Source organism: Misgurnus anguillicaudatus, chromosome 1, assembly GCF_027580225.2.
Source record: "Misgurnus anguillicaudatus chromosome 1, ASM2758022v2, whole genome shotgun sequence".
NCBI lineage: Eukaryota > Metazoa > Chordata > Actinopteri > Cypriniformes > Cobitidae > Misgurnus > Misgurnus anguillicaudatus.
The window spans coordinates 9,509,335-9,533,384 of NC_073337.2; the positions used below are offsets into that span (position 1 = coordinate 9,509,335).

General features: G+C 39.1%; 1 protein-coding gene and 1 long non-coding RNA gene across 3 annotated transcripts in view; one reads left to right on the forward strand and one right to left on the reverse strand.

The window, feature by feature from the left end:
* The window catches only part of LOC141360818 (uncharacterized), a 261,227-nt gene extending 254,929 nt beyond the window's left edge, over positions 1 to 6,298 (forward strand). Inside the window, exon 3 of the long non-coding RNA XR_012367064.1 lies at positions 6,182 to 6,298. This is a non-coding gene — a long non-coding RNA (uncharacterized lncRNA). The remainder of the gene's footprint in view (positions 1 to 6,181) is intronic.
* On the reverse strand, positions 6,063 to 22,772 carry LOC129432705 (glioma pathogenesis-related protein 1-like). 2 transcript variants are annotated; one of them, XM_073862437.1, is made up of 6 exons: positions 22,342 to 22,772; positions 13,185 to 13,439; positions 7,759 to 7,800; positions 6,542 to 6,627; positions 6,447 to 6,473; positions 6,063 to 6,271 (listed from the first exon to the last, which is right to left on the reverse strand). In XM_073862437.1, the coding sequence occupies exons 1-4, from the start codon at positions 22,717 to 22,719 to the stop codon at positions 6,616 to 6,618; spliced, it is 687 nt and encodes a 228-aa protein (XP_073718538.1). In that variant the 5' UTR covers positions 22,720 to 22,772; the 3' UTR covers positions 6,063 to 6,271; positions 6,447 to 6,473; positions 6,542 to 6,615. The 2 variants fall into 2 exon arrangements, with proteins under 2 accessions (XP_073718538.1, XP_073718537.1); XM_073862436.1 differs by lacking the exons at positions 6,063 to 6,271; positions 6,447 to 6,473; positions 6,542 to 6,627 and having other exon boundaries at positions 6,636 to 7,800; positions 22,342 to 22,769.
* Positions 22,773 to 24,050: the final 1,278 nt, after the last annotated feature.

Consider the following 24,050-nt stretch of genomic DNA (forward strand, 5'->3'; position numbering starts at 1 on the left):
ACAGGCTCAAACACATTTTGGCGTGCTCGCCCTCGCATTCTTTGATGCGTTATACGACAACGGATAGGTCTACCGAAAAGCTTTTGATAACTTTTTGTCTAGAGTGTCTCTAGATGATGCATACCAAAAATCAAGCCAATCAGACGAGCGCTCCAGGAGGAGTTCGAAAAAGTAGGTGTTCAATATAATTCAAAATGGCCGACAGGAAGTAGGTTTGACTCAGACATATTTGGTACAGTTGGACTCAGCATGAGCCAAGGAATCAATAGAGTGAAGTCTTATGTCATAGTGGCAATTTAATCAAATGATATAAAGATTTTAAACAATTTATTTACATATCCTGACCACTAGGTGGCGCTGTCCTAAAGATTTATAGGTGAGCTCAGAACATGTCACTGATGAACCATGCCAAATTTCGTAGCGATACGCCATTCTGTTTGTGAAATACTGAACTTAATGAGAAAATTCAAAATGGCCGACACCCAAAATGGCCGACCGAAAACCGTTTGGTATCGTTTGACTCGGCATGCCTCAAGGAATCTAACAAGACCACCTTCGTGATTTTAGGCTCAAGTTTGAAGTAGTTATAAGCGAGAATATCATTTTTCGAATCTCGTGACCACTAGGTGGCGCTGTGACGAAACGTTGCAGGCACCCTCAGGTCATGACTGTAATGACATATACCAAGTTTCGTGTCGATACAATAAAGTTTTGCGAAGATACGGCCTCACGTCCGTTTTGGCGTGCTCGCCGCCATATATGTTGTCAATTTATACGAGAACGCATTGGTCTATCAAAAAGCTTTTGATAACTTTTTGTCTGGGGTGTCTCTAGATGCTACATACCAAAGGACATGCAAATCGGACGGACAGTCTAGGAGGAGTTCGAAAAAGTAGGTTTTACGGAAAATTCAAAATGGCGGAAAGATGTGCATGACACAAATGACATCAACATGTGCAATTGAATCATCATGAGCCAAGGATTCAGAGGAAACAAGAATTCATTTTCTAGGACTCACGGGTCAGAAGTTGTGAGCATGAACATAAGTGGATTTTTGGACTGTTGGTGGCGCTAGAGGGTTTGAGTCAGACACACCAATGTTGCTATAGTAACTTCTGAGACTGTCCTCTACATGTGTGCCAAATTGCATAACTTTCCTACGTACGGTTCTATGGGCTGCCATTGACTTCAATGGCGGAAGAGGAAACATAATAATAATAATAAATATAGCTGCAAGCAGCAATGCCGGGGTCAAGCCGAAAAGGGCACAAAGGATGTAAAATTGAGATTGGATAAGCAGATTGAAGAACCTAGGTAAACCTAATAATTTTAGATGAAAAAACAAAAAAGTTATCAACAAAAATAATCTAAGTTCTTGTCTACTGCATCGTCCTTCTGTTATTGACAATCATGGAACATTAGAGCACTGAGGGACATGTGAGTGGTGTTTGCAGTGGTAAAGCGTAGGTCACATCATGTTACAGCAAGTTTATTGAGTCAAAAGAGACTATCCGCGTGTCTCTACGATGTTCTGATGCAGAGATATAGCTCTTGCAAAAACGTTTGATAAGGTATTCTCAATGGTTGCTAGGGAGTGAATTGGCAACCACCAGTGATTATAGTCAAAGCCATGAAAGGAATAATCCATGATGACTCATGGTTTTAGATATGTTGTTGCAGTAGTTTTAGGCAAAAATACCATATTCTATCTCAAAACCAGTAGGTGGTGCAATGACAAAATTGTGCATAAAACATCAGGTCATGATTGTGTTACATCTAGCTAGTTTTATGACTATACACTTTAGTTTAATTAAGAAACAGTTGTATGACCATAGGGCTGGCTTGTTATCAAAGGTTTTGTTCAATTATAAGGCCATCCAGTGGTGAAAGCATACAATTTTTTTGTGTGGCCTCAGAATGTGCTCATACATCAGCGTATCAAATCTGGTGAAAAAATCTCTTTTCGTTAAGAAGTTACAACCATTTATGTGTAAAAAACACCAAATTAAAAGGTAATTTTTCGTTTTTTGCAATTTTCTGCAATTTCTGATGGAAATTTTAATATAACGCCAATAGAACTTTTTGTTCAGAAGGTAAGGTTAGTTTCTTCCTATGGTGTTTTTGAGTCGATCGGAAAAACGCTCGCGGAGATATTCACGCGTGTTTTTTAAGCGCTATTTTGCTGCGCAGGGTTAACCGTAAGGCGAATTCTGGCAAGTTTGGTATCGTTGGACTCGGCAACTATTCAAAACTCCAAGGAAACAAGTCCCGTGACAATACATTGACCGCAGCCAAAGTTATAGGCGTGTAATACATTAATCTGACCACTAGGTGGCGCTGCGACGAAACTGTGCATGCACCCTCAGTTCCTGACTGGCATCACAAGTACCAAGTGTCATGTCAATAGGCCTAAGTTTGACGAAGATACAGCCTAAAATCAGTTTTTTTGCACTCTATGTAAAATTTGTTAAGGCGGTATACGACAACGGATTTGTGAATTGAAATTCTTTTGATAACTTTTTGCCATGAGTGTCTCTAGATGCTACGTGCCGATTTTCGTGGCAATCGGACAAAAGCTCTAGGACGAGTTCGAAAAAGTAGGTTTTACGAATAATCCAAAATGGCGGGAAAATTTTCATACAGAAAATAACGTCATAGGGTCCAATCGAATCGTCTTGAGCCAAGGAATCAGATGAAGCAAGCATTTTGTTTCTAGGGCTTACAGATCAGAAGTTATAAGCAAAAACATAAGTGCAACTTTGGACTGTTGGTGGCGCTAGTGGGTTAGACATAGAGACTCCAAATTTGCTGTGGGGACACATTGGAGTGTCCTTTATCAGTATGCCAAATTTCATAACTTTCCTACGTACGGTTCTATGGGCTGCCATAGACCGCAATGGCGGAAGAAGAATAACTAATAATAAATATAGCTGCAAGCAGCGATACCGGGGTCAAGCCAAACATGGCAAAAATAATTCATACGTGATGACTGTCATGATTTAAGATCTAAGTTTGCACTAGTTTTAGGAAAAAATAGACATTTTTTGTATCTTTTGACCACTAGGAGGCACTGTGCCGAAACAAGAGATGGTGCCTCAGGCCATGACTGTGATGACACATACCAAATTTAGTGTAAATACGATAAAGCGATATGGAGATATAGCCTTAAATGACTTGACCACTAGGGGGCACTGACCAAAACAATAGATGGTGACTCAGGTCATGATTGTGATGACACATACCAAATTTAGTGTAAATACGATAAAGCGATACGGAGATATAGCCTTAAATGACTTGACCACTAGGGGGCACTGACCAAAACAATAGATGGTGACTCAGGTCATGATTGTGATGACACCCACCAAATTTGGTGTAAATGCAATAAAGAGATGCAGAGATATAGCTTCAAATCTCTTGACCACTAGGGGGCGCCGAAAAGTTTACAAGCCCTCTCAGAACATGTTGCTGATGAACCATAGCAAGTTTCATAACAATACGCAATTGCGTTTCTGAAATACTTGAACTTAAAGAAAAAATTCAAAATGGCCGACACACAAAATGGCCGACCAAAAACCATTTGGTATCGTTTGACTCGGCATGACTCACGAAATCTAAAAAGACCAGTATCATTATTTTACATTCAAGTTTGCAGTAGTTATAAGCAAAAACAGACATATTTTATATCTCGTGACCAGTAGGGGGCAGTGTGACGAAACGGTGCATGCAGCCTCAGGTCATCACTGTTATGACATATACCAAGTCTCATATTAATTCGCAAAAGTTTTGCGAAGATACAGGCTCAAACACATTTTGGCGTGCTCGCCCTCGCATTCTTTGATGCGTTATACGACAACGGATAGGTCTACCGAAAAGCTTTTGATAACTTTTTGTCTAGAGTGTCTCTAAATGATGCAAACCAAAAATCAAGCCAATCACACGAGCGATCTAGGAGGAGTTTGAAAAAGTAGGTGTTCAATATAATTCAAAATGGCCGACAGGAAGTAGGTTTGCCTCAGACATATTTGGTACAGTAGGACTCAGCACGAGCCAAGGAATCAATAGAGTGAAGTCTTATGTCATAGTGGCAATTTAATCAAATGATATAAAGATTTTAAACAATTTATTTACATATCCTGACCACTAGGTGGCGCTGTCCTAAAGATTTATAGGTGCGCTCAGAACATGTCACTGATGAACCATGCCAAATTTCGTAGCGATACGCCATTCTATTTGTGAAATACTGAACTTAATGAGAAAATTCAAAATGGCCGACACCCAAAATGGCCGACCGAAAACCGTTTGGTATCATTTGACTCGGCATGCCTCAAGGAATCTAACAAGACCACCTTCATGATTTTAGACTCAAGTTTGAAGTAGTTATAAGCGAAAATAGGCATTTTTCGAATCTCGTTACCACTAGGTGGCGCTGTTACGAAACGTTGCAGGCACCCTCAGGTCATGATTGTTATGACATATACCAAGTTTCGTGTCGATACAATAAAGTTTTGCGAAGATACGGCCTCACGTCCGTTTTGGCGTGCTCGCCACCATATATGTTGTCAATTTATACGAGAACGCATTGGTCTATCAAAAAGCTTTTGATAACTTTTTGTCTGGGGTGTCTCTCGATGCTACATTCCAAAGGACATGCAAATCGGACAAACGGTCTAGGAGGAGTTCGAAAAAGTAGGTTTTACGGAAAATTCAAAATGGCGGAAAGATGTGGATGACACAAATGACATCAATGTGTGCAATTGAATCATCATGAGCCAAGAATTCAGAGGAAACAAGAATTTAGTTTCTAGGACTCACAGGTCAGAAGATATGAGCATGAACATAAGTGGATTTTTGGACTGTTGGTGGCGCTAGAGGGTTTGAGTCAGACACACCAATGTTGCTACAATAACTTCTGAGGCTGTCCTCTACACGTGTACCAAATTTCATAACTTTCCTACGTACGGTTCTATGGGCTGCCATTGACTTCAATGGCGGAAGAACAAGGATGAATAATAATAATAAGAAAACTGACAATAACAATAGGTGTCTACGCCACTTCGTGGCTTGACCCCTAATAATAATAATAATAATAATAATAAGAAAACTAACAATAACAATAGGGTTCTACGCCCCTTCGGGGCTTGACCCCTAATAATAATAATAATAATAATAATAATAATAAGAAAACTAACAATAACAATAGGGTTCTACGCCCCTTCGGGGCTTGACCCCTAAGAAAACTAACAATAACAATAGGGTTCTACGCCCCTTCGGGGCTTGACCCCTAATAATAATAATAAGAAAACTAACAATAACAATAGGGTTCTACGCCCCTTCGGGGCTTGACCCCTAATAATAATAATAATAAGAAAACTAACAATAACAATAGGGTTCTACGCCCCTTCGGGGCTTGACCCCTAATAATAAGAAAACTAACAATAACAATAGGGTTCTACGCCCCTTCGGGGCTTGACCCCTAATAATTCATACACATATAAAAAAAACCTCGCATATACATGTATTCTATTGGATGTTTAAGCAAATACCTATGAAAATAAGTGTGCATACTAATGTGACATTTATACCAATACATCTTAAGTTAGGATTGCAAACATATACAGGGGTGTGAAAAAGTGTTGGCCCTCTTCCTAATTTTTCTCTTTTTTTGCATGTTTGTCACACTTTATATATATATATATATATATATATATATATATTGTTATTATACTTATTTTATATTAAACATACATGTATGTATGTATGTATGTATGAAATGAAGACATCTTTGAAATTGTATTGAGTCATCTCATGCTGTGTGATTTTTAATTTTGGTACTATTTATAACTCTGGACAAGTAACAAGGCTGACGGGAACAGGTTTGACAATTTCAAGCTAATATGCCATTTTCTAGCTAACAGACACATCACAAAAGCACATGTTGTACAATTTGAAAAAATATTATATAAGTAATTTTTGTATCATTTTCCATTTAATTAGCAAATTAAAAGTCCTGCTGAAAAAACAATGATAGCAAGAGACATACCAAAAACTTTACCCTTATCAGATTAATATAAATTATTATTTTATTAGTAGAACTTTGGTCTTATATTGATACACAATTCACAGTATTTATATGCTTTAAATAACAAATTTATTTGTTTTTATATGTCTGATTATTTCTCAGGGATACAAAAGGCATCGATTTCATGGAATGAGCCACAGAGTGAATCGCACGAGGAGATCGCAGGGTCCCAGTCCGGCCTCCAGTTATACCCTACAAACAGTTAAGTACTGGTTTGTAAAAGTGTCTTATTGTAAAGGATATTAGTGACCCCATAAACACATTTGAACACCTGCAACCTGGACTCTCCATCATGTTTAGGTGTTCAGATACAGTACGTTTTGGGGCCAGCATACAATTAAAATGAAGATGATAAAAAGTTTCTTACTCTTCTGGGTATCCCGTGTTGAGTTGCCTGTGAAAGAAAATCTAAAATAAGATGCAGTTTAGTAAGTGTTTTTATACTTTGTTTTTAACACTTACGACAGAGGTTATTTTCACACGTCTCTGTGCCGCAACCGCTGCATGATTCGCCCTTTTTGTATGGATACTCACCATCATAAATTCCTCTGTGAAAACAAGAAATGTACATATACCGAGCACAAATATTTACTGGAGTTTCCTTCAGATCTGAACGTTTTTCAACGCTTTTTTCTGTTTATATGCAGCAGCCAAAGTTTACTTTTTGGTGCACAGGTTGGTTAAAAAATCTCAATAGACTTATTTGATCAGGTTGTGTCACATAACCTTTACAAATGGTCTAGTGCATATAGTAATGCTGAGTTTACACCAACCGCGTTTCAGGCGTCAAAATCGCGTCTACCGCGCGTGGTTTGCCGCTTGAACAATTTGGAAGCATTCGCGTGTGTAGAGCGGAGTAGACGCGTGAAAAAAGCAAGCATTTGACGCGCGTCAGAGGCAAACTCCGCTTCTTGTGGGAGGGGCAAGTACTATGCGGTTGTCTGTTTGCAAGATGACTTATGTTGATTGTGCATTTATCAAGAGAGTTTCCAGTTTGTATTTGGTAACCTTACTATAGGGGAAAATAAACGGCGTGGGTCGATAAATGTCACGTGACTCTATAGTGAAATGTGTATTACAACTTACCAGGTTGCCCAATGTCCTCACTGACACTCTTCCAAGTGAGGTCCTTTTTATTCCTGTCTCTATAGAAATAAGAACTTGTGTCGTATAGCTCTGGGTGACTGCTTACGGACAATATCAAGCGTTCCTTCAGGTTGAATGAGTGATTCCGGCGGGGCTGCCTCCACAGCAGCAGGCAGGCTCCTGATTGGTTAACACTGCGCGAAAATCTGCCAAAGTTAAAATTTTTCAACTCGGCGTCAGCCGCAAATTCGCGTGAACCCCAAAATGCACAAAAAAGCACCATTTGCATGTACCACGCACAACACTTAATTCTCGCCTTTCACGCGAGCCTCACGCCCGAATGAGGCGGAAACGCGTCCGCCGCGCCGAACGCCTCTTCCGCTCCGCGGGACCTCCTGACGCGCGTCAACGCGTCTTCACATTGACTTAACACTACCGCGGTTGGTGTAAACGCAGCATAAACGCAGCATAAGAGTCACAGGTACACACTGCACAGCATACTTTTACACTTACGCTGGTGCGTAGTAGCACACAAATATGATTTCAGGAACTTTTGAAACCTGTTTAGAACTTGCAACACCATTTTGACATACGTGTGCAGCACAACCAACTTTGTAAGTGTCCGCCCAGACAACCTAGAGAGAGAGAGAGAGAGAGAGAGAGAGAGAGAGAGAGAGAGAGAGAGTATGAATGTAGTGTCCGTTTATCAGTAAAAGATATAACCTACATATGTGAAAAATCTGCAAAACAGTCTCACCCTCGACAATAAGCTTAACTTCAATGAACATGTCACCATCACACAGAAACGTGCACAACAGAGACTGTATGCCGTGAGAAAACTAAGATCACTGTACGTTGCCCCTCATCTTCTTCTGTTACTCTACAAAAACATTATTCAACCTCTTCTACTTTACTGCTCCCCTTGTTTCTTCACCATTCTAAGTGTTACCAGCAGGAACAAACTCATTAAAATTTCACACCTAGCATCTAAATTAATACAGCTTCCCACTCACAACCTCACTGAGGCAAATGACACAGCCATCACACGTCTTGCCCGCAACATAGTAAGTAGCCCTGACCATCCCCTGAACCGGTTCTTTATTCTACTCCCATCTGGCCGCAGATACAGAACCCTGGCTTGGAAGAAAGCGCACTTTAAGAAAAGCTTTGTTCCATCTGCCATCATTGCTTTAAATAAATCCCTGTGATCAGTATTCATTCATCTTTGGGTAATGGCTGTCTGCACTGTTCACCTTTCTGCTGCACTATGGGGAAGAGGGGGGGAACTGTGGGGTGTGTATTATTATATGTTACATGTTATATGTTATATGTGTGAGACTATGTCAGAGATGTTAACATCAAATGCTGCTGTATGTGATGATGTGTGAAAAAGAATATCCCTATGGGACAATAAAGATTCTATTCTATTCTATTCAGTCAATACTAAAAACAAAAACTGGTAAAAACATTGATCTTATAATAAATCTAATCTGGTTTAAATCCGACTGCCAGCCCATTCGTAAAAAATCTAAGAACGCTGTCTACTTAGAAACACCCAGATTCGTTGTCTTTACTGTAAATCGTTAGAACAATACAAACATACACTCAGAGCAAAAAAGCACAATACACCCCAAAACAACTGACAATAACCGAGAAGTCTGTCAATACAAATCAATTTTGGGATAATTTAAAACAAAACTGATCATGAAGAATTGGTCATTCAAAATGGAGAAATATGGGAAAATCATTTCCAAACATTGTTAAATAAAGTACAAACAGACAAAAACATAAGCAAACTCAAATAACCAAGCAATTGAAAAAACTAGAATTAAGGGCGATTTATAGTCGTGCGTAGGTCCTACGGCGTAGCAGCGACGGCGTAGGTTCCGCGTCGGTTTTCATTTATACTTGTGCGTCGCCGTCCGCGTCGACGTGCAAACACACGCGAAACCGCTGGTTGGCAGTAATCACGCGTGTAACCACAGTAGCAGCAGAAGTCGTCACAGAAGAAGAAGCTAAGCAAGTAAACCCACAAACGAAGAAGAAATAGCAACTTGTTGTGTATAATTTGAGAAGACCAGCAATGATGGAAGTAAATAAACAGCGACTTATGTTTCAGTTTGAGTTAAATCACTCCTCAACTTGGCTCATCTTTGTTTTCACCGTCTCAAACGGAAATACCTATGACGCAGTTTTTTTACCTGACGGGAGGGGTTCTGGTGGACCAATCACAGCGCTTACGGTCCGCGTAGAGCCGACGCGCTGTTAGAAATTTTGTGAGGTGCGCGTCAGGCTACGCAGAGCTACGCACAGGCTACGGATAGCCTACGCCGTAGCTACGCCGTAGGACCTACGCACGACTATAAATCGCCCTTTAGAAATCAAAGATCATCAGAATCCATGAGATTTTCTTATAAATAAAAAAGAACTGAAATCAAATGACGGGATATTAAATGAAATGATAAAACATAATAGCACTAAAACAATCAGCCATTCTAAAATTATTTAATTTCGTTCGGCGTGTAAAAGTTACTTGGGAAAGTTTTTTTTAGCTTAATAAATGCTACTTTTCGATTTCATCATGATACAAAACGTCTTAAGTAGAAGTCAGATTGGTTTCTTACTAAACTATTGCACATCAGATCAGATTTACACCCAACATACTTTTATTGATAAACATGTTAACCAAGAGAAAGGTCAAATATTTGCATGTTTTATTGACTTAAGAAGCATTTGATTCAAGAATTATTTTACAAAACTGAAAGTGGTATTGGTGGTTAAAACTATTACCTTATCAAATCAATGAACACTGAAAGCAAATGTCAACACAAAAAGAATATACTGTAAATCCTGGGCCCTGACAGTCAACCTAAATAAAAATTATCACCTTCCAGATAAGATCCAGATCCCAAGGAACACAACACTTACTTACATTAGGAACTAACCACGATAAAGCACGTAGGGCCTTTCATGAAATAAAGCGTCAATGTCCAATAGAGATCTTATTTTGGATAAAGTAGAAATTAACCATGGTTTTACTACACTAAAAAAAAAATGACCATTTTTATATAGTTTTCAAAAACCATAGTTAATCCAAGGTTACTGTAGTAAAACCATATGGTTTTAGTAATAGTAATCAATACACCAAAAAAACATGCTTCACTTTAACCACAAAAACAAATCACCATCTTGAGCAGATCCAGACTCAGTAGACACAAGCTCACTATAAAATGTAGTTTTTGTCATGCCAATAAAGCACACTTACATTAACCCTTTAACTGCCACACCAAGAAAAAGGCATTTGAAAATGTTTTTGTTTGCATTTCTTATCTCCTTATGTCACCACTTAACACAATGTATTTTTTTTCAACACATCCCATCATTTTTTTTAAATCGGCCTCTACCAAATGGTTGATATGTCACTTAAAGGAATTCAAACACATACTATGGAAATTAGAAAATATGTACTATAATAAAGCAATAAACCCCAAGAAGCAGTGGGTTACCAGTGCATTTTATAACAGCTAAGGGGCGTTGTTAGGCACGACGCGAAGCGGTTTATAAAACGGTTACTTCATATGCATAAAGTTAGCGGGATTTTATAAAATAAAACACAAATAAGTTGTAATTATATTAGTACAAATATTACTCTTCCGCCAAACAAAGTAGTTCCTCAGAATCAAGTGTGACTGAAACAGAGCGCAGTTCACAAACAACACAGACGCAGCAAAGACACAATGAAAATATGATTAAAGACGGTGGTGTTTATTTTGTAAATCACCATTCATCTAATTTATACATTAACATTTATATTGTGCTGTTGAAGTGATGATCAAATATGCTTGTAAGCATGCTGAACTCTTTCCCCGTCAGCGTTTTTTTTTTAAGTTGCCACCCGGTTTTAGTTTAATGCCTTACAGAAAAATGATCTTCTTTAAATAAACATAAAATATAAAATGAAAGAACAGACCACCCGCTTTCAAACAACAACAACAACAAAAAGTTTCATCCTACCTTAATTTGTTCTCTTATCAGTTATCACCTCTCAAATTTTCAGCTAAAAGCGGAGATAATTCCATTTTTGTGAAGAACTTTAGTAAGAAATCAGATTCAGACATGAACAGTACTACACGGTGTTTTCAGTGAATGCGTCAGTGTTTAAGTTGGGTAAGATCGCCACCCAGTGGATAATAGCGGGCGTATGAACTTCAGTTATAAACTGTAATGTGGTCTGAACCGTGAGGTTACCGGTGTATTTTATCACGGCTTAGAACGCGTTTCAACCAATCAGAATGAAGAACCAGAACTGCCCGTTTTATAATACTATTTTTTTACAAACATAATCAAAATAAAATGGTTTTGTATATTAAATCTTCTTTATTTATTGAAGTATAACATATTAAAATATTTCAGGTTTTCATTTTAACACAGGACATGAAATGTTTTCATGTTTTTTGCAATAAAAATGACCAAAAGTAACAAAAATAAGGACTTTCTGCATTTAAAACCTAAAATAAAAGAAGGCCAAAGATAGTAATACAATGGCATTTTAGTATTTTATGATTTAAGAAACACACTGTCAAGTTTGGTAGTGCAACATAATTTTTTTGTCTTTTTTTAGATAAATTAAAGGGGTCATGGCATGAAAATCTGAGATTTTCCATGTTTAAGTGCTATGATTGGGTCCCCAGTGCTTCTATCAACCTAGAAAATGTGAGAAAGATCAACCCAGTAACTTAGTTTTGGTAAACCATTCTCTGTACTGTAAGCATGTGAAAAAATAGGTAGTTGAAATTTGGCTCCCCTTGTGATGTCAGAAGGAGCCCTTATTATAATTATACCACCCCTTAATTTGCACTTTCCAACCACAGCACTGCCATTTCCAGTGTTTTAATCCAGAGAGGGAGAGACAGAGAACATAATTCACTGCACAACTAAGTTTCAATTTCAACAAACCACCATCATTGTGATCGATGTTTGCACTTCATCCGCTCATTTGCCTACAAAGTGGCAATTTTAACATGCTATAATAAATTATTGATATGATATTTTGAGCTAAAACATCACATATGTGCTCTGGGGACACCAAAGATTTATTTGACATCTTAAAAAAGTCTTGTGACATGGCCCCTTTAACATTTCTTTGTAAACCAGCAATGCTGTGTAGAGTAAGCCAACGTTGCAAACAATCCTTCAAACAATTTAAAACATCATTTAAGAAGTAATTATTGATTAATTAATGAGTAATTATGATTTCCATACATTAATTATATGAATTCATTATAGTTATTTCAAAAAAATATCCAGAAGTGGCAAAAATACATACTTAAGAAATGATCTCAATATATTAAATAAGAAATAACAATAGCTGTGTCATATTCATAGCTGTGAATGATCAGAAATGTATATTTCATAGAAAATAGTACACTCTGACTGCAGAAATGGATGATCTGAAAAAATTACCCTAGCTTTTCTACTTTTACCATTAAGTGACAAATCAACCGTTTGGTTGAGCATGTTTTTGAAAAATTATTCAAAACATACGAAAGTTTTTTCATGGCACCAAGTAACATAATTTTGGATAGTTCGGGCTCTTACAGTGTCATATGTCCAAAAACTATGGTTTCCTTGCAAAATTTCAACAAGAACAGTTCATATAACAGAAGTGATTTTTTTCTTTCTAAAATCCACATAACAAGATGTGTTGTGACAAGTGCTGTTGATTGACACATTGATATCTAGTGGATTTTTTTGGCAAAACCTATCTTACACAAATAGTAGAGATGGCTCAATCAGCTTGAGTTAAGTTAGGTACTCCTCTCAATAAAATATAGGGACTCAAAATGTGCTCAACCGTTTGGTTGAGCTGGCAGTTAAAGGGTTAAATTAAAATTGAGCGATAGAGAGATTTTACTTAAATCAAACTCCGGTCATCAGCAGCTGTGTAAATGAAGTATTTGTACATTTTAAGTTCACTATAAGATGTTTAAACACAAAAAATGTACTAGCAAATGTGTACCTGTAAATAATGTCTGCATACTTTGGAGCACTCATTGCTATCGTAGTTATAATGTTGGTCTTGCTTCATCCATGACTTTATAGCAGACTGCACTTTGAAATTATTTATATATGGGGCACGGGCAAGGAGGTTTTCACCAACATCTGTAAAGATGGGATGCATTCTGCCCGGCTGGTTAAGGGACGCAGGGTTAACCTGAAGGACGCAGTTCCTCGCCCATGCTTGTGCACTTCTTGCCAAACCCTCATCCCATGTCTGCAAAAACACAGGACAGGCAATGGAGACTGTCAAAAAATGCAATTGTACATTTCATACAGTTCATACAGAAACAAAAATATTACATTTAATTCGTTTAGCAAATTTTTAACATAACTGCAGCTTAAAACCTTTACAGGTCAGATGTTAGATAAAGAAAAAAGCATATAAAACGTCTCGGTTACTATCGTAACCTCGGTTCCCTGAGAGACGGGAACGAGACATTGCGTCCGCTGACGCTATGGGAAACTCCTCCCTCTTCCGGTTTCTGAAGCTTTTATTGAACAACGCCAGTGTTCTGGCCAATGCCGCCCATGACAGCCTTATAGGGGCGGGACTTCCGCTACTATATAGCCTGTTTAGGCGGCAAAATACTCAGATTCTTTCGATTGAACGAACAGTAGAGCTGATCTGAGCAGTGACACGGCGGCTTACGCAATGTCTCGTTCCCGTCTCTCAGGGAACCGAGGTTACGATAGTAACCGAGACGTTCCCTTTCGAGAGCGGTCACTCGACATTGCGTCCGCTGACGCTATGGGGAATGTATTCAAACACGCCGTGAGAACAGCGAAGAGCAGCTCCAGTGAAGCTTACTCAAGTCTGTGCACCACAATGCCTGAGTCGGTGCACAATCCCCGTCCAGTCTGTGTAAGCTAACGCACAGTAGATTGGATGCCTGAGTCTCTAGGGACTCAATCCAGAGCTTATACAGAACAGAATGCATACAGTCACAGGCTGCATGTAGGTCTTATTGCAGCCCTACAGCAGATAGCAACCTGTAACATTACAACAGCAATGGCTAGGCCGACCCAATGTGGGCAGTAGCAAGCATATCCACGCAGAGTATTTGCTGGTATTAACATATGATGCACGATGGCCAAGATAGCTAGCGTGAAAGTAAGGAAGAAGCGAAAACACGGCTCCATATTAATACATCAGCTGTACTGGCCATCCAGTACAAACTATGAAGAGGCGTCGGATAGTGCGACTGCCGAATTAGAATAACACCGCTATGCCAGTGTGGCAGTAATGTGCTGCCCTCATTATCACCTAATGATCCAGTGACCCCAGCTGGATCCCAGCAGCTGACTGCTTAGGTGGAGCAGGGAAATTTCTTAGAATGAGCTGGGCAGGTCACAGCGATCGTTAACAAATGCCACAGCCCATCTCTGAAGCATAAAGAGTTGCTCTAACAGTAATGTCAGAGCGGAGTGCTTAGATAAATGTATAAGACTCATACCGGGCACAGCTCACATCAGCTAGATGGGAAGGTAGAATGCAACCGTCTATGCTCTAACTGCGCTGAGGGTGGTTTTGGCACATAGTCCCTTAAGGGCATGTACAGCCCATGACGGCACTAAAATATGCAAATGATTGGCCACTTCTCTCACTTAAGATAATTAATTGTGCCTGGCCAATGCGCACCCAAGGCACCAGCATGAAATGCAGCGATAGCTGCATGAAAACCTTTGGGGTAGACAGCCCACTTTTCCTTCATCTGTGCACTGCTGCAAAGATAGAACATTTGACACGTGACAGTGCAACGGGTCGTAGTCATTGCTTCACACCATTACAGGTGCTGCGTAAAGAGGGCGTCTTGTAGAAAGGGCTCGCTGTCCTTACTGATTTTGCGTGTATAAGCAGCAAAACCAAAGTAGGGCAACACGTAACCGCTGGCACTTGGCCGAGCACAACGTGTTTCATACAAAGCGCAACTCTGATAAGGACAAAGCTTACACTTTCCACCATCATGTACTGATTCATTACGTCCAAACAATCTCAAACATTCTAAAGTCCTTAACAGCCCTTAAGTCTGTGTCGCATTTGCGGCAGTCAGGACATGAGCTGCTTAATGAAGAGCAGGCGCAAATTGCTGTCTGGTACAGCAGGTAGTGCGCTGTGAACTTGTAAGCCGGTCCACCACGGAGGCGTTCGTCACCAGCACAGCAGTGTCTCGGGTGGAATATCTCAGAGCAGACTCATATCCATAGTGCTCCTGAGAGGGACGGCTCGCATGAAGCACATAAACGTAAAGCTGGCATGCACACTGTGCTTATATGCTCACACGCAAGCAAGCAGAAACTACTTTAATCAAAGGAGTGTGTCTGTGGCTGGTTGGTACAGTCCCAAACGGGCAATAAGATAGCAGGATGCGCATTACACTCAGCTAAGAGGGAACAGCGTTACACCCTGTGAATGTGTGCGGGTCTACATAAAGCCTGCTATAAGCACCACTGGCGCGGCTAGTAGTCTCCTATCACAACAGAGGTCATAGTAAAGGGTGAGAGAATAGTGGCTGCACAAGCTGTTCTACCTCTCTCGTCAGGTAACAACTATATTACCCGTTCGCAAACTCCAGACTCAGTAAAGGCGCACTGCGCCGATTCTGCGACAGGTCTGCACAGCTGGGGTGGTCTGTGTCGAATCAAATTGGCAGCCGCTCTGGGTAATAGTATATACAAATACCCTATAAAGCGGGTGTTCATAATTCTCTCCCTTCTGTATCACAGCGGCGTTAGCCAAGGGAGGAATTGAGTGCTGTACAGGGTAAGGTAATGGGCTAAACACTGCCGAGCGATCGGGATGTTGTAGCTCCATATTGACATGTTTGCAGTGGCTCCGATCGCACATGCGTGTGCCTATTATAGTATATGTTGTCAGCCGTGGAACAAGCCTGCTGCTAAACATAGGTGTGTGAGCCACCCATCATATGGAGACGTTACAAACCCATGACAAATCATAATGGCGCCGAGCGAGCCATATGTGCCTGAGAGGCTGCTGTAGGGCCACAGGGGTTGTGTGTTCAGACATGCACTGTTGGCCGACCAGTCAAACCTGTCACAGCTCACCGCTTGGATGGCTGAATGTAGGATACAAGTGCAGATTCGACTCCACGCATCTGGGACATTTCTGTAACGGATTGCAGCGCACAGGATTCCAGTTACATATTGTGTGGCATAAAGCAATGGTGTGTTACACAGAGCCATGGAAGAACAGAGCTTGGTTCTGCAATAGCACCGAGCGAGGAGATACACTCCTTATACACTGGAACGGATTGTAACCGGTCGTCTGTGCGTGTCGGGTGCCAGTTACATACCGTGTGCTTTGAAGCAAGGTTGCCATTTAATAGAGTTTGTTAACGGCTGTACAGTGATGTTGCAAACTCCTGAACTGTACCACACAGTGCACAACCCAGACGTGTGTGAATCATCTAGCGGAGTGATTCTCAGTACGACCGAAGAATAGCAGGTCCTTGTGAACGTATGACGCTACGCAAAATAGCGCGCGTAGTGACGTGGCCAAAATGGGCGCGGCTCACGCGGGACAGCCGAGGCGAGCATAATGTTATGTTAGGCCAGCCGCTGTGCTAATGGCTGAAACGTTTAAAATCAGCCAGAGCGCACTGTATACACACAAAGAAGCCAAGGAAAATATTAAGTTACATCCACACAAGCGTCACAGACGGCCATGTCTATGAAAGGAGCCGTCTGCACGCTGTGCTCGCATGCGACCGGTCCCGAAGGGGGTCGTGCATGCTAGCACTGGCCGAAGTGTGTTAAATTACAAAGCAGACACCAGGGTGGGGGTCTAATCATGTAAGGGGAGCGGCCGAAGCACGCTATAAGTACAAGACAAACATATATGAGAGGGTATTGCAACGGTATGTATTGTGCACACTGTGGCACTTTCCGCACTGCGTAGGTGGGGAAAGGAAGCCTTGTGTGTCTTTCCCGCGTCCGTAACCTCGGATACCCCGGGGGTATGAGGCTAATAGGGCGGGTACGTTACCGTGGAACGCACGCGACGTTCTCCTCAGTTTGACAGCATTGCCACCAACGGCGCTCTGGCGGCGGTGGTTTGCTGCCGAGAACGCAATTATTCGATATATCTCGGAGTCCATTAGATATACGGTTCTTCACTCGAGGAGCGAAGCTCAAAATCCTTGTAAAATTCTGCCGGAACGCGTGTAAGGGACGCGATCCTTGCGTCCCTCACAAGTGCGACGATCTACGGCGAGACGCTTCAGTCACGGTGAAGAGAAAGAATCTGAGTATTTTGCCGCCCAAACAGGCTACATAGTAGCGGAAGTCCAGCCCCTACAAGGCTGCCATGGGCGGCACCGGCCAGAACACTGGCGTTGTTCAATAAAAGCTTCAGAAACCGGAAGAGGGAGGAGTTTCCCATAGCGTCAGCGGACGCAATGTCGAGTGACCGCTCTCGAAAGGGAACTAAGTACAGTACATAGAAACATTTAAAACATGAAAGACTACAAAGAATAAACTAAAATAGAGTAGCTTTAATTGTCATTGCACGGTTGTGCAACAAAATTTAAGCTCTCAGAAGTACAGATGCAAATTTAAAATATCAATAATGTTAACAGATGAGTAAAGATATGAACAAGTACAGTGGTAAACAGTGATGCCGGTAACGCGTTACTTAGTAACCACGGCACAGACAGTCAAATAAGAGCAAAGCAGTGAGCAGGGGTGTATTCCAGAAAGCAGGGTTAACTTACCATCAGATTAACCCCGAACTTTGGGTTGATCAACCCCAAACTTGCTTACTCGGGGTATGTCGGTTCCAAAACACAGTTTAAGAGTTAGTTCAATCAACTCGCTGAAAGTAACCCAGAGTTAAAGCGCGCTCACGGTAACAACATAAAGGCATTGTCAATGGATCGCAGATTTCACGAGTCACCATGGAAACGTCAGAGAACTTAAAAGTTTTTAAATGAGAAATAACATTATAAACCAATATTTTCTGGCAAAATCAACGTTTTATAATCGGCTTAGAAGTGCTTGATTACAAAACAGATAAAATTAATTAATTAAATAATTAATACGAACCTATTTTACCCCATTTAAGTCCAATATTGTATGTGTCTCAACGAAAATACACACAATATTATTTAAAATAATCTAAAACAATCTAAAATAATTAATATAGTAAAAATAATCATAGATTTTATATATGATTGTAAACATATGAATTATGAATATCTTTTCCCTTGTGAAAAGTAACAATGGTTTTACTACAGTAAAAAACATGGTTACAGTAAAACCATGGTAACCACAAAATAACCATGGTTTACAAAAAACATAGTTAAACGATGGTTAGTGTAGTAAAACCATGGTTCTGCTGATAGTAATCAATGCACAAAAAAAACATGGTTACTACAACTATACACCAATAAAACCATGGTTAATTTCATAAGAGTTGTGGCACATAAAGTGCAAATACGTCATAAGGCTTATTTAAAGTTTTTTTTTAGATATGATTGTATTGTGTAGGCATAAAATGCACTATGATAATATTCACTATATTGTACTTATTTTACTTCTGCTCCTTTGGGTGACCCTGTTTAGTTTTAGGACTTTCCTTGTATGACACTGTGTCACCATCTTTTTAACATTTACTGATAGCTGATAGATTAATGCACCCTCTTTTAATTGTAAAGCTTCCTTACAGTCCTTACATATTTTCAATAATGTTGTGTAATGCTTTTCATTACACTACACTAAGAATGATCATTCATTTGCATTGGACCATTAGGATCTGCTGTGACAGAATTGGAGAATAGAAATGTTACATTAGTGTCAATAGTAACATGTTGTAATATATCCTGTATCATCTAATATATGCAAATATCTCAATTTCCCTTTGCTCAAAAATGATAGCTCTGGAGAGCAGCTACAAAAGGTCAATTTTAAAGAAATAAAGGTGATTTAGAAAAACACCAACTATAGATCAAATGTAGAGAGAGGGCTAAGGATCTGAAGTGCATGTTTAAGAAATAAATATGATACTATGGAATATATATTTATAATTTCATTTCATTGTGTACATGATTCTAACTGATATATAATAGAAAATCTCTGACCACTATGCCATGTCTGTGATTCAATAGTGTTTCACCTAATGAAGTCTGTGCTTCACCTGTGTCATTCTGTGGGTCAGTGTTAAATCATGCCTGTGCTTCATGGGTGTCATTCTGTGGGTCAGTGTTAAATCATGCCTGTGCTTCATGGGTGTCATTCTGTGGGTCAGTGTTAAATCATGCCTGTGGTTCATGGGTGTCATTCTGTGGGTCAGGTTAGATGCACATGCCTATCAGAGACTGCAGGCAGGGGTAACTGATGGAATTGTGTTTCATACATCCACTGATATTTGGAGATATATTAATAATGAACATAATTAAATGTATAGTATTAAGTCCGAACACAAATATGAATAAATTTTTAATTAAATTTAATTAATAATAAAATTTATAGTAATTAGTCCAATCACAAATATCAATCCATGTTATTAAAAAAATAGTTTCTTTAGAAAAAATTCATATCACACATTTTTTAAGAGAGCAATAAATATTCGCGACTGTAAATGTAATAAAATAAAATAAATGCTTTAACATTGTAATATTATGCAAAATATATGCTTCCACGCTCGCTGTACGCTCGTCATAAGTGCACGCATGCGCAGACTTCCTCCGAAGCCTCGTTTTATTAACTAAAATGAACTTACCCTGCAACATAACCTGCTCCGGAGCAGGTTATCTTCAGAGAGTCAGTTGCTATGGTTACTTACATAACCCAAAAGTTACCTCCGTTTTTGGAACCGAAAGCAGAGGTTATCCGCTTACTTACTCCTAAACTTACCCGGGTAAGCCACATAACCAGCTTTCTGGAATACACCCCAGGAGGTCATCCACTACCCAAACAACAAAAGCTGGACTTCAGTGCAAAACCAGTAAGTGTGGGAGAGTTGAAGAACGAAAGTAACAAAGCGATTTTCTCCGAGCCCTGATAACATCTAAATCTCACTATGACAGCATATTAGCACATAACCTCTGAAAGAGTTGACAAATATTGCGTTATTTACTCACCGATTTCCACGTGTAGATCCAGAACTGTGTTTTCAACCATGATAAGTATATTCCAAAAGCAGTCTTTTTTCTTACAACGCGTTGTGTTTCTCGTTTCATGTGTTACAATACTGATAAATCTACAAGGTATTTACTATATAACATCTTGAAGACTTCTCAGTTTTTCAAAATAAAAGTAAGTCGAGTTTATAGAGTAAGTAGATCCTGTCGGGTCAAAAGTAACACTTGTTAGTTTTGTCCCGCTGCTAATACTGTGTATAATATGTTAAAAAATTTATATTATTCTAATTTGATTTAATTTTATTTTCATAGTGTTCAAACTATTTTTTTTTTTTAGTCTATTTATTTAGCAATTTAAGTTTGTACTGTTGGTTGCTTTTGAAACATTTGATAAAACTGAAATTTAAAATAAAAATGTAATTTAATTATTTTTTACAAAGATAAATGACAAAATAAGTTTGCAGTTACATATTAAAGAGGTCATAGTAATATATATTTAATAAAAACAAGTGTAACACAAAAATCTATCATGTTTTGTTGTGTTACTTTTGACCCACCTGTGTGTTACTTTCGTCCCTGCTGTCAAGGTCAAAAGTAACAATTCACTACTCTTGTTTAAAGTGAAATTATACAGAAGTCGTTTTACATTTGTTCAAAATTCCAGCTGGTTTTGATAGACCACACTTGTGAGTTATTGACCACAGCAAAAATATATCTCTGTCTAAAACATTAACTTTTAAAATTAAGTTTTTCTGAAAATGGCCCCTGCTCTTCCCTATTTATGTTAAGTGAAGTCAAGAAAGACTCATATATATATATATATATATAAGTTTTTTAAAACACAACAGTTCAACTTAAAATGTCAGGAGATACATTGTTGACGTTACTGTTAAAAATGCACTTCCAATAAAGTGAGTGTTGGCAAAACCGGTTGTCATTTTTAATGTTGAGGCAGTGGGGGTGTTGGCAGCTACTGGAATGTAACTAACAAAGTAACTTGTAATCTAACTTAGTTACTTTTAAAATCAAGTAATCTGTAAAGTAACTTAGTTACTTTTTAAAGGAGTAATCAGTAATCAGATTACTTTTTCAAAGTAACTGTGGCATCACTGGTGGTAAACAAACATGTATCGAGTATGGATGAGTGCAATGTGCAATACGAAATATTTTAGAAAATAAAAATATAGAAAGATCACAGAATTTTACAGAATTGGGACATGTATAGACCTTAAATATTGCACAAACCCTGAAGCTTAATGATGTTTTATTAACAAAGTTCGAGAGGAGCACATTCAAATAATCTGCCAAACTGTCTCGTAAGTACGACCAGCTGTCAACAATCAGCAGTCAGGCGTCCACCTGATCGGCATCAGTGCAAGCCTAAACATTCAGCCAACTCACCCACGTTCTTCGACAGTTCTTAGCATCCCTCCACCACCCCGTCTGCTCACACTTACTTGGTTACTTCCTAACCTGAATTGGGGGGGTGGGTGTTCTGGGTTCCGGCCTAATACAGACCCCGGAGCTCTCTCTGGCAGAGGGCTTCGGACTTGGGCCAAATACTGAGCTCAGAGCCCTCTCCCCGGACAGCACGCCAAATACGCATATCATTAATTCTATCTGACTTATTTGTAAGTGTGAACTCTTGAATACAGTAATGGTTGTATTTATTTTCCCCATTAGTTGGTTTCTACGATTGCACATAAATAGAGAATATTCAGCAAGAGGTGTGTACTATCCTCTCATGGCACATGTAAAGTGTAGATGAAATAAAAAATACATTTAAACAAACACAAATAAAATACAATGACCAAAGTTTTCAGGAACTTTTTACAAATGTGAATACTTAATTTTGGCTTTACATTATGTTGCAGCGTACCAAACATCAGCATTAGAAGAGCCAAACTTATTTTCATATGATTTCAGTTATGGTTTCAAATCTTACATCTGATCTGCATTCAAGAACTTCAAACATCTTCTGTGATAGTTTAGTGATAGTTACAAACTCATCATATTTACCATGTATCTCATGTTGCTGGCAGGAGGATTCACATTGGCTCGGTGTCTGTTGTGTTCTTTGACGCACTCATCAATAAACGCTGGGTCTGTGATGTCATAAAAACGTTCAGTGGTCTTTGCACAATGGGCAAAATGAAGCAGACCGATTACATGAAGCAGAATATGCAGAAAGTCGCTCATTTTTGAGTTGGACTGAAAAGCACAGAGAGGAAAACAAACATCTCTTATAGACATCTGGTTATCATTATCGACATCTGATTTCCTGCTCACTTCTGCAATTTCAGTAACCAAACTGATAGATTCTGCTGACAACTCCAAAATGATAGATCCAATCATGGCTACGTCCAAAATTGTTAGATACCACAGATCCAACTTCATATCTACAGCTCACTAGATCTCTCTCACGCCAGGAAAAAATGACTCACAGACTGAAAAACAGCAGAAGGGAAATTAATTTATGTAATAATAATAAAGATTGTTTATTGAATTATTTTAGTTGCATTCAATGCTCAGTTTAGCTTTGTTGTTGATCGAACTATAGCTTTGTTGACGGACGGAGTAACTTTGTCTGACTAGAAGCAGATTTAGCAGGTGGTATTTTAAAATCATAGATCATTAAAAAAATTCTCCACCTCTTGACCACTCTGCAGATGTGAGAAGACTCCCTTTGCTGCCAACCTGCTACAATGTCATGCACAACATCAAACCGTAAATGCTGCCAATTCACATACTTTTGTGCGCACCCAATTCAAATCTCCCTTGCATTCCCTATTGTTCACAAAAGATTAACCAGTGAATAAAATTCCAATCAGAATTTAAAGAGCATTAAAAATCCACAATTGACGATTTTACATTTCCTTTGATGCACTCTAAAAAAACAAACGGTGCTATATAGCACCAAAACTGTTGCTTTGGATCGTAATCATAGAAGAACCATTTTTAGTGCCATATAGAACCGGCCCACTAAACACAGGACGTCGAATAGACGTGCAGATCGTGTCTATATTGGGTCCGTCGGTCCATGACCAATTCTGGACATCTATTCGACGTCCAAACTAGGTCGACTATTTGGGCGTCCAACCATGACCCTACTTGGACGTCATATTTACGGGCAACATTTGACGTTTAAACTGGGTAATTTTTTGGACGTCATATTTACAGGGCAACATTTGACGTTTAAACTGGGTAATTTTTTGGACGTCATTTGGAAGTCATATTTACGGGCAAAATTTGACGTTTGAACTGGGTAATTCCCAAATGGAGGTCATTTGGACGTCTATGACAGGCCTATGTCTGTATTACATGATTAGGCCTATAAAAACATTTTTATTTACAAATATCAGCATTATTGTACCAACATGATTAATACTTACGAATAGTCTATATTATTTTATACAGTACTGTGTTTTCTGCTTTCTTTATTTATATACAAATTCATCTAAATGTACAATTAAAAATCTGTAATTAAATGCGTAGTTCGTTATATTACAATATATGATCATACTAACAATTTAACATGAAAATATTCTCACCTGTTCTCATAATGTTGCGTTCGTGTTATGAATGCAATAAGTGTGCCTTATATTCCTGCGGCCGGCAGGAAATGACTGAAGCGTTCGGTGTTGCAATGGATGGGTGAAGTGCAGAGACAATCATTTCTTTTCGCTTTTTTCATGTCTTTTTTCCTTACACGGAGGTCCTACGGATGT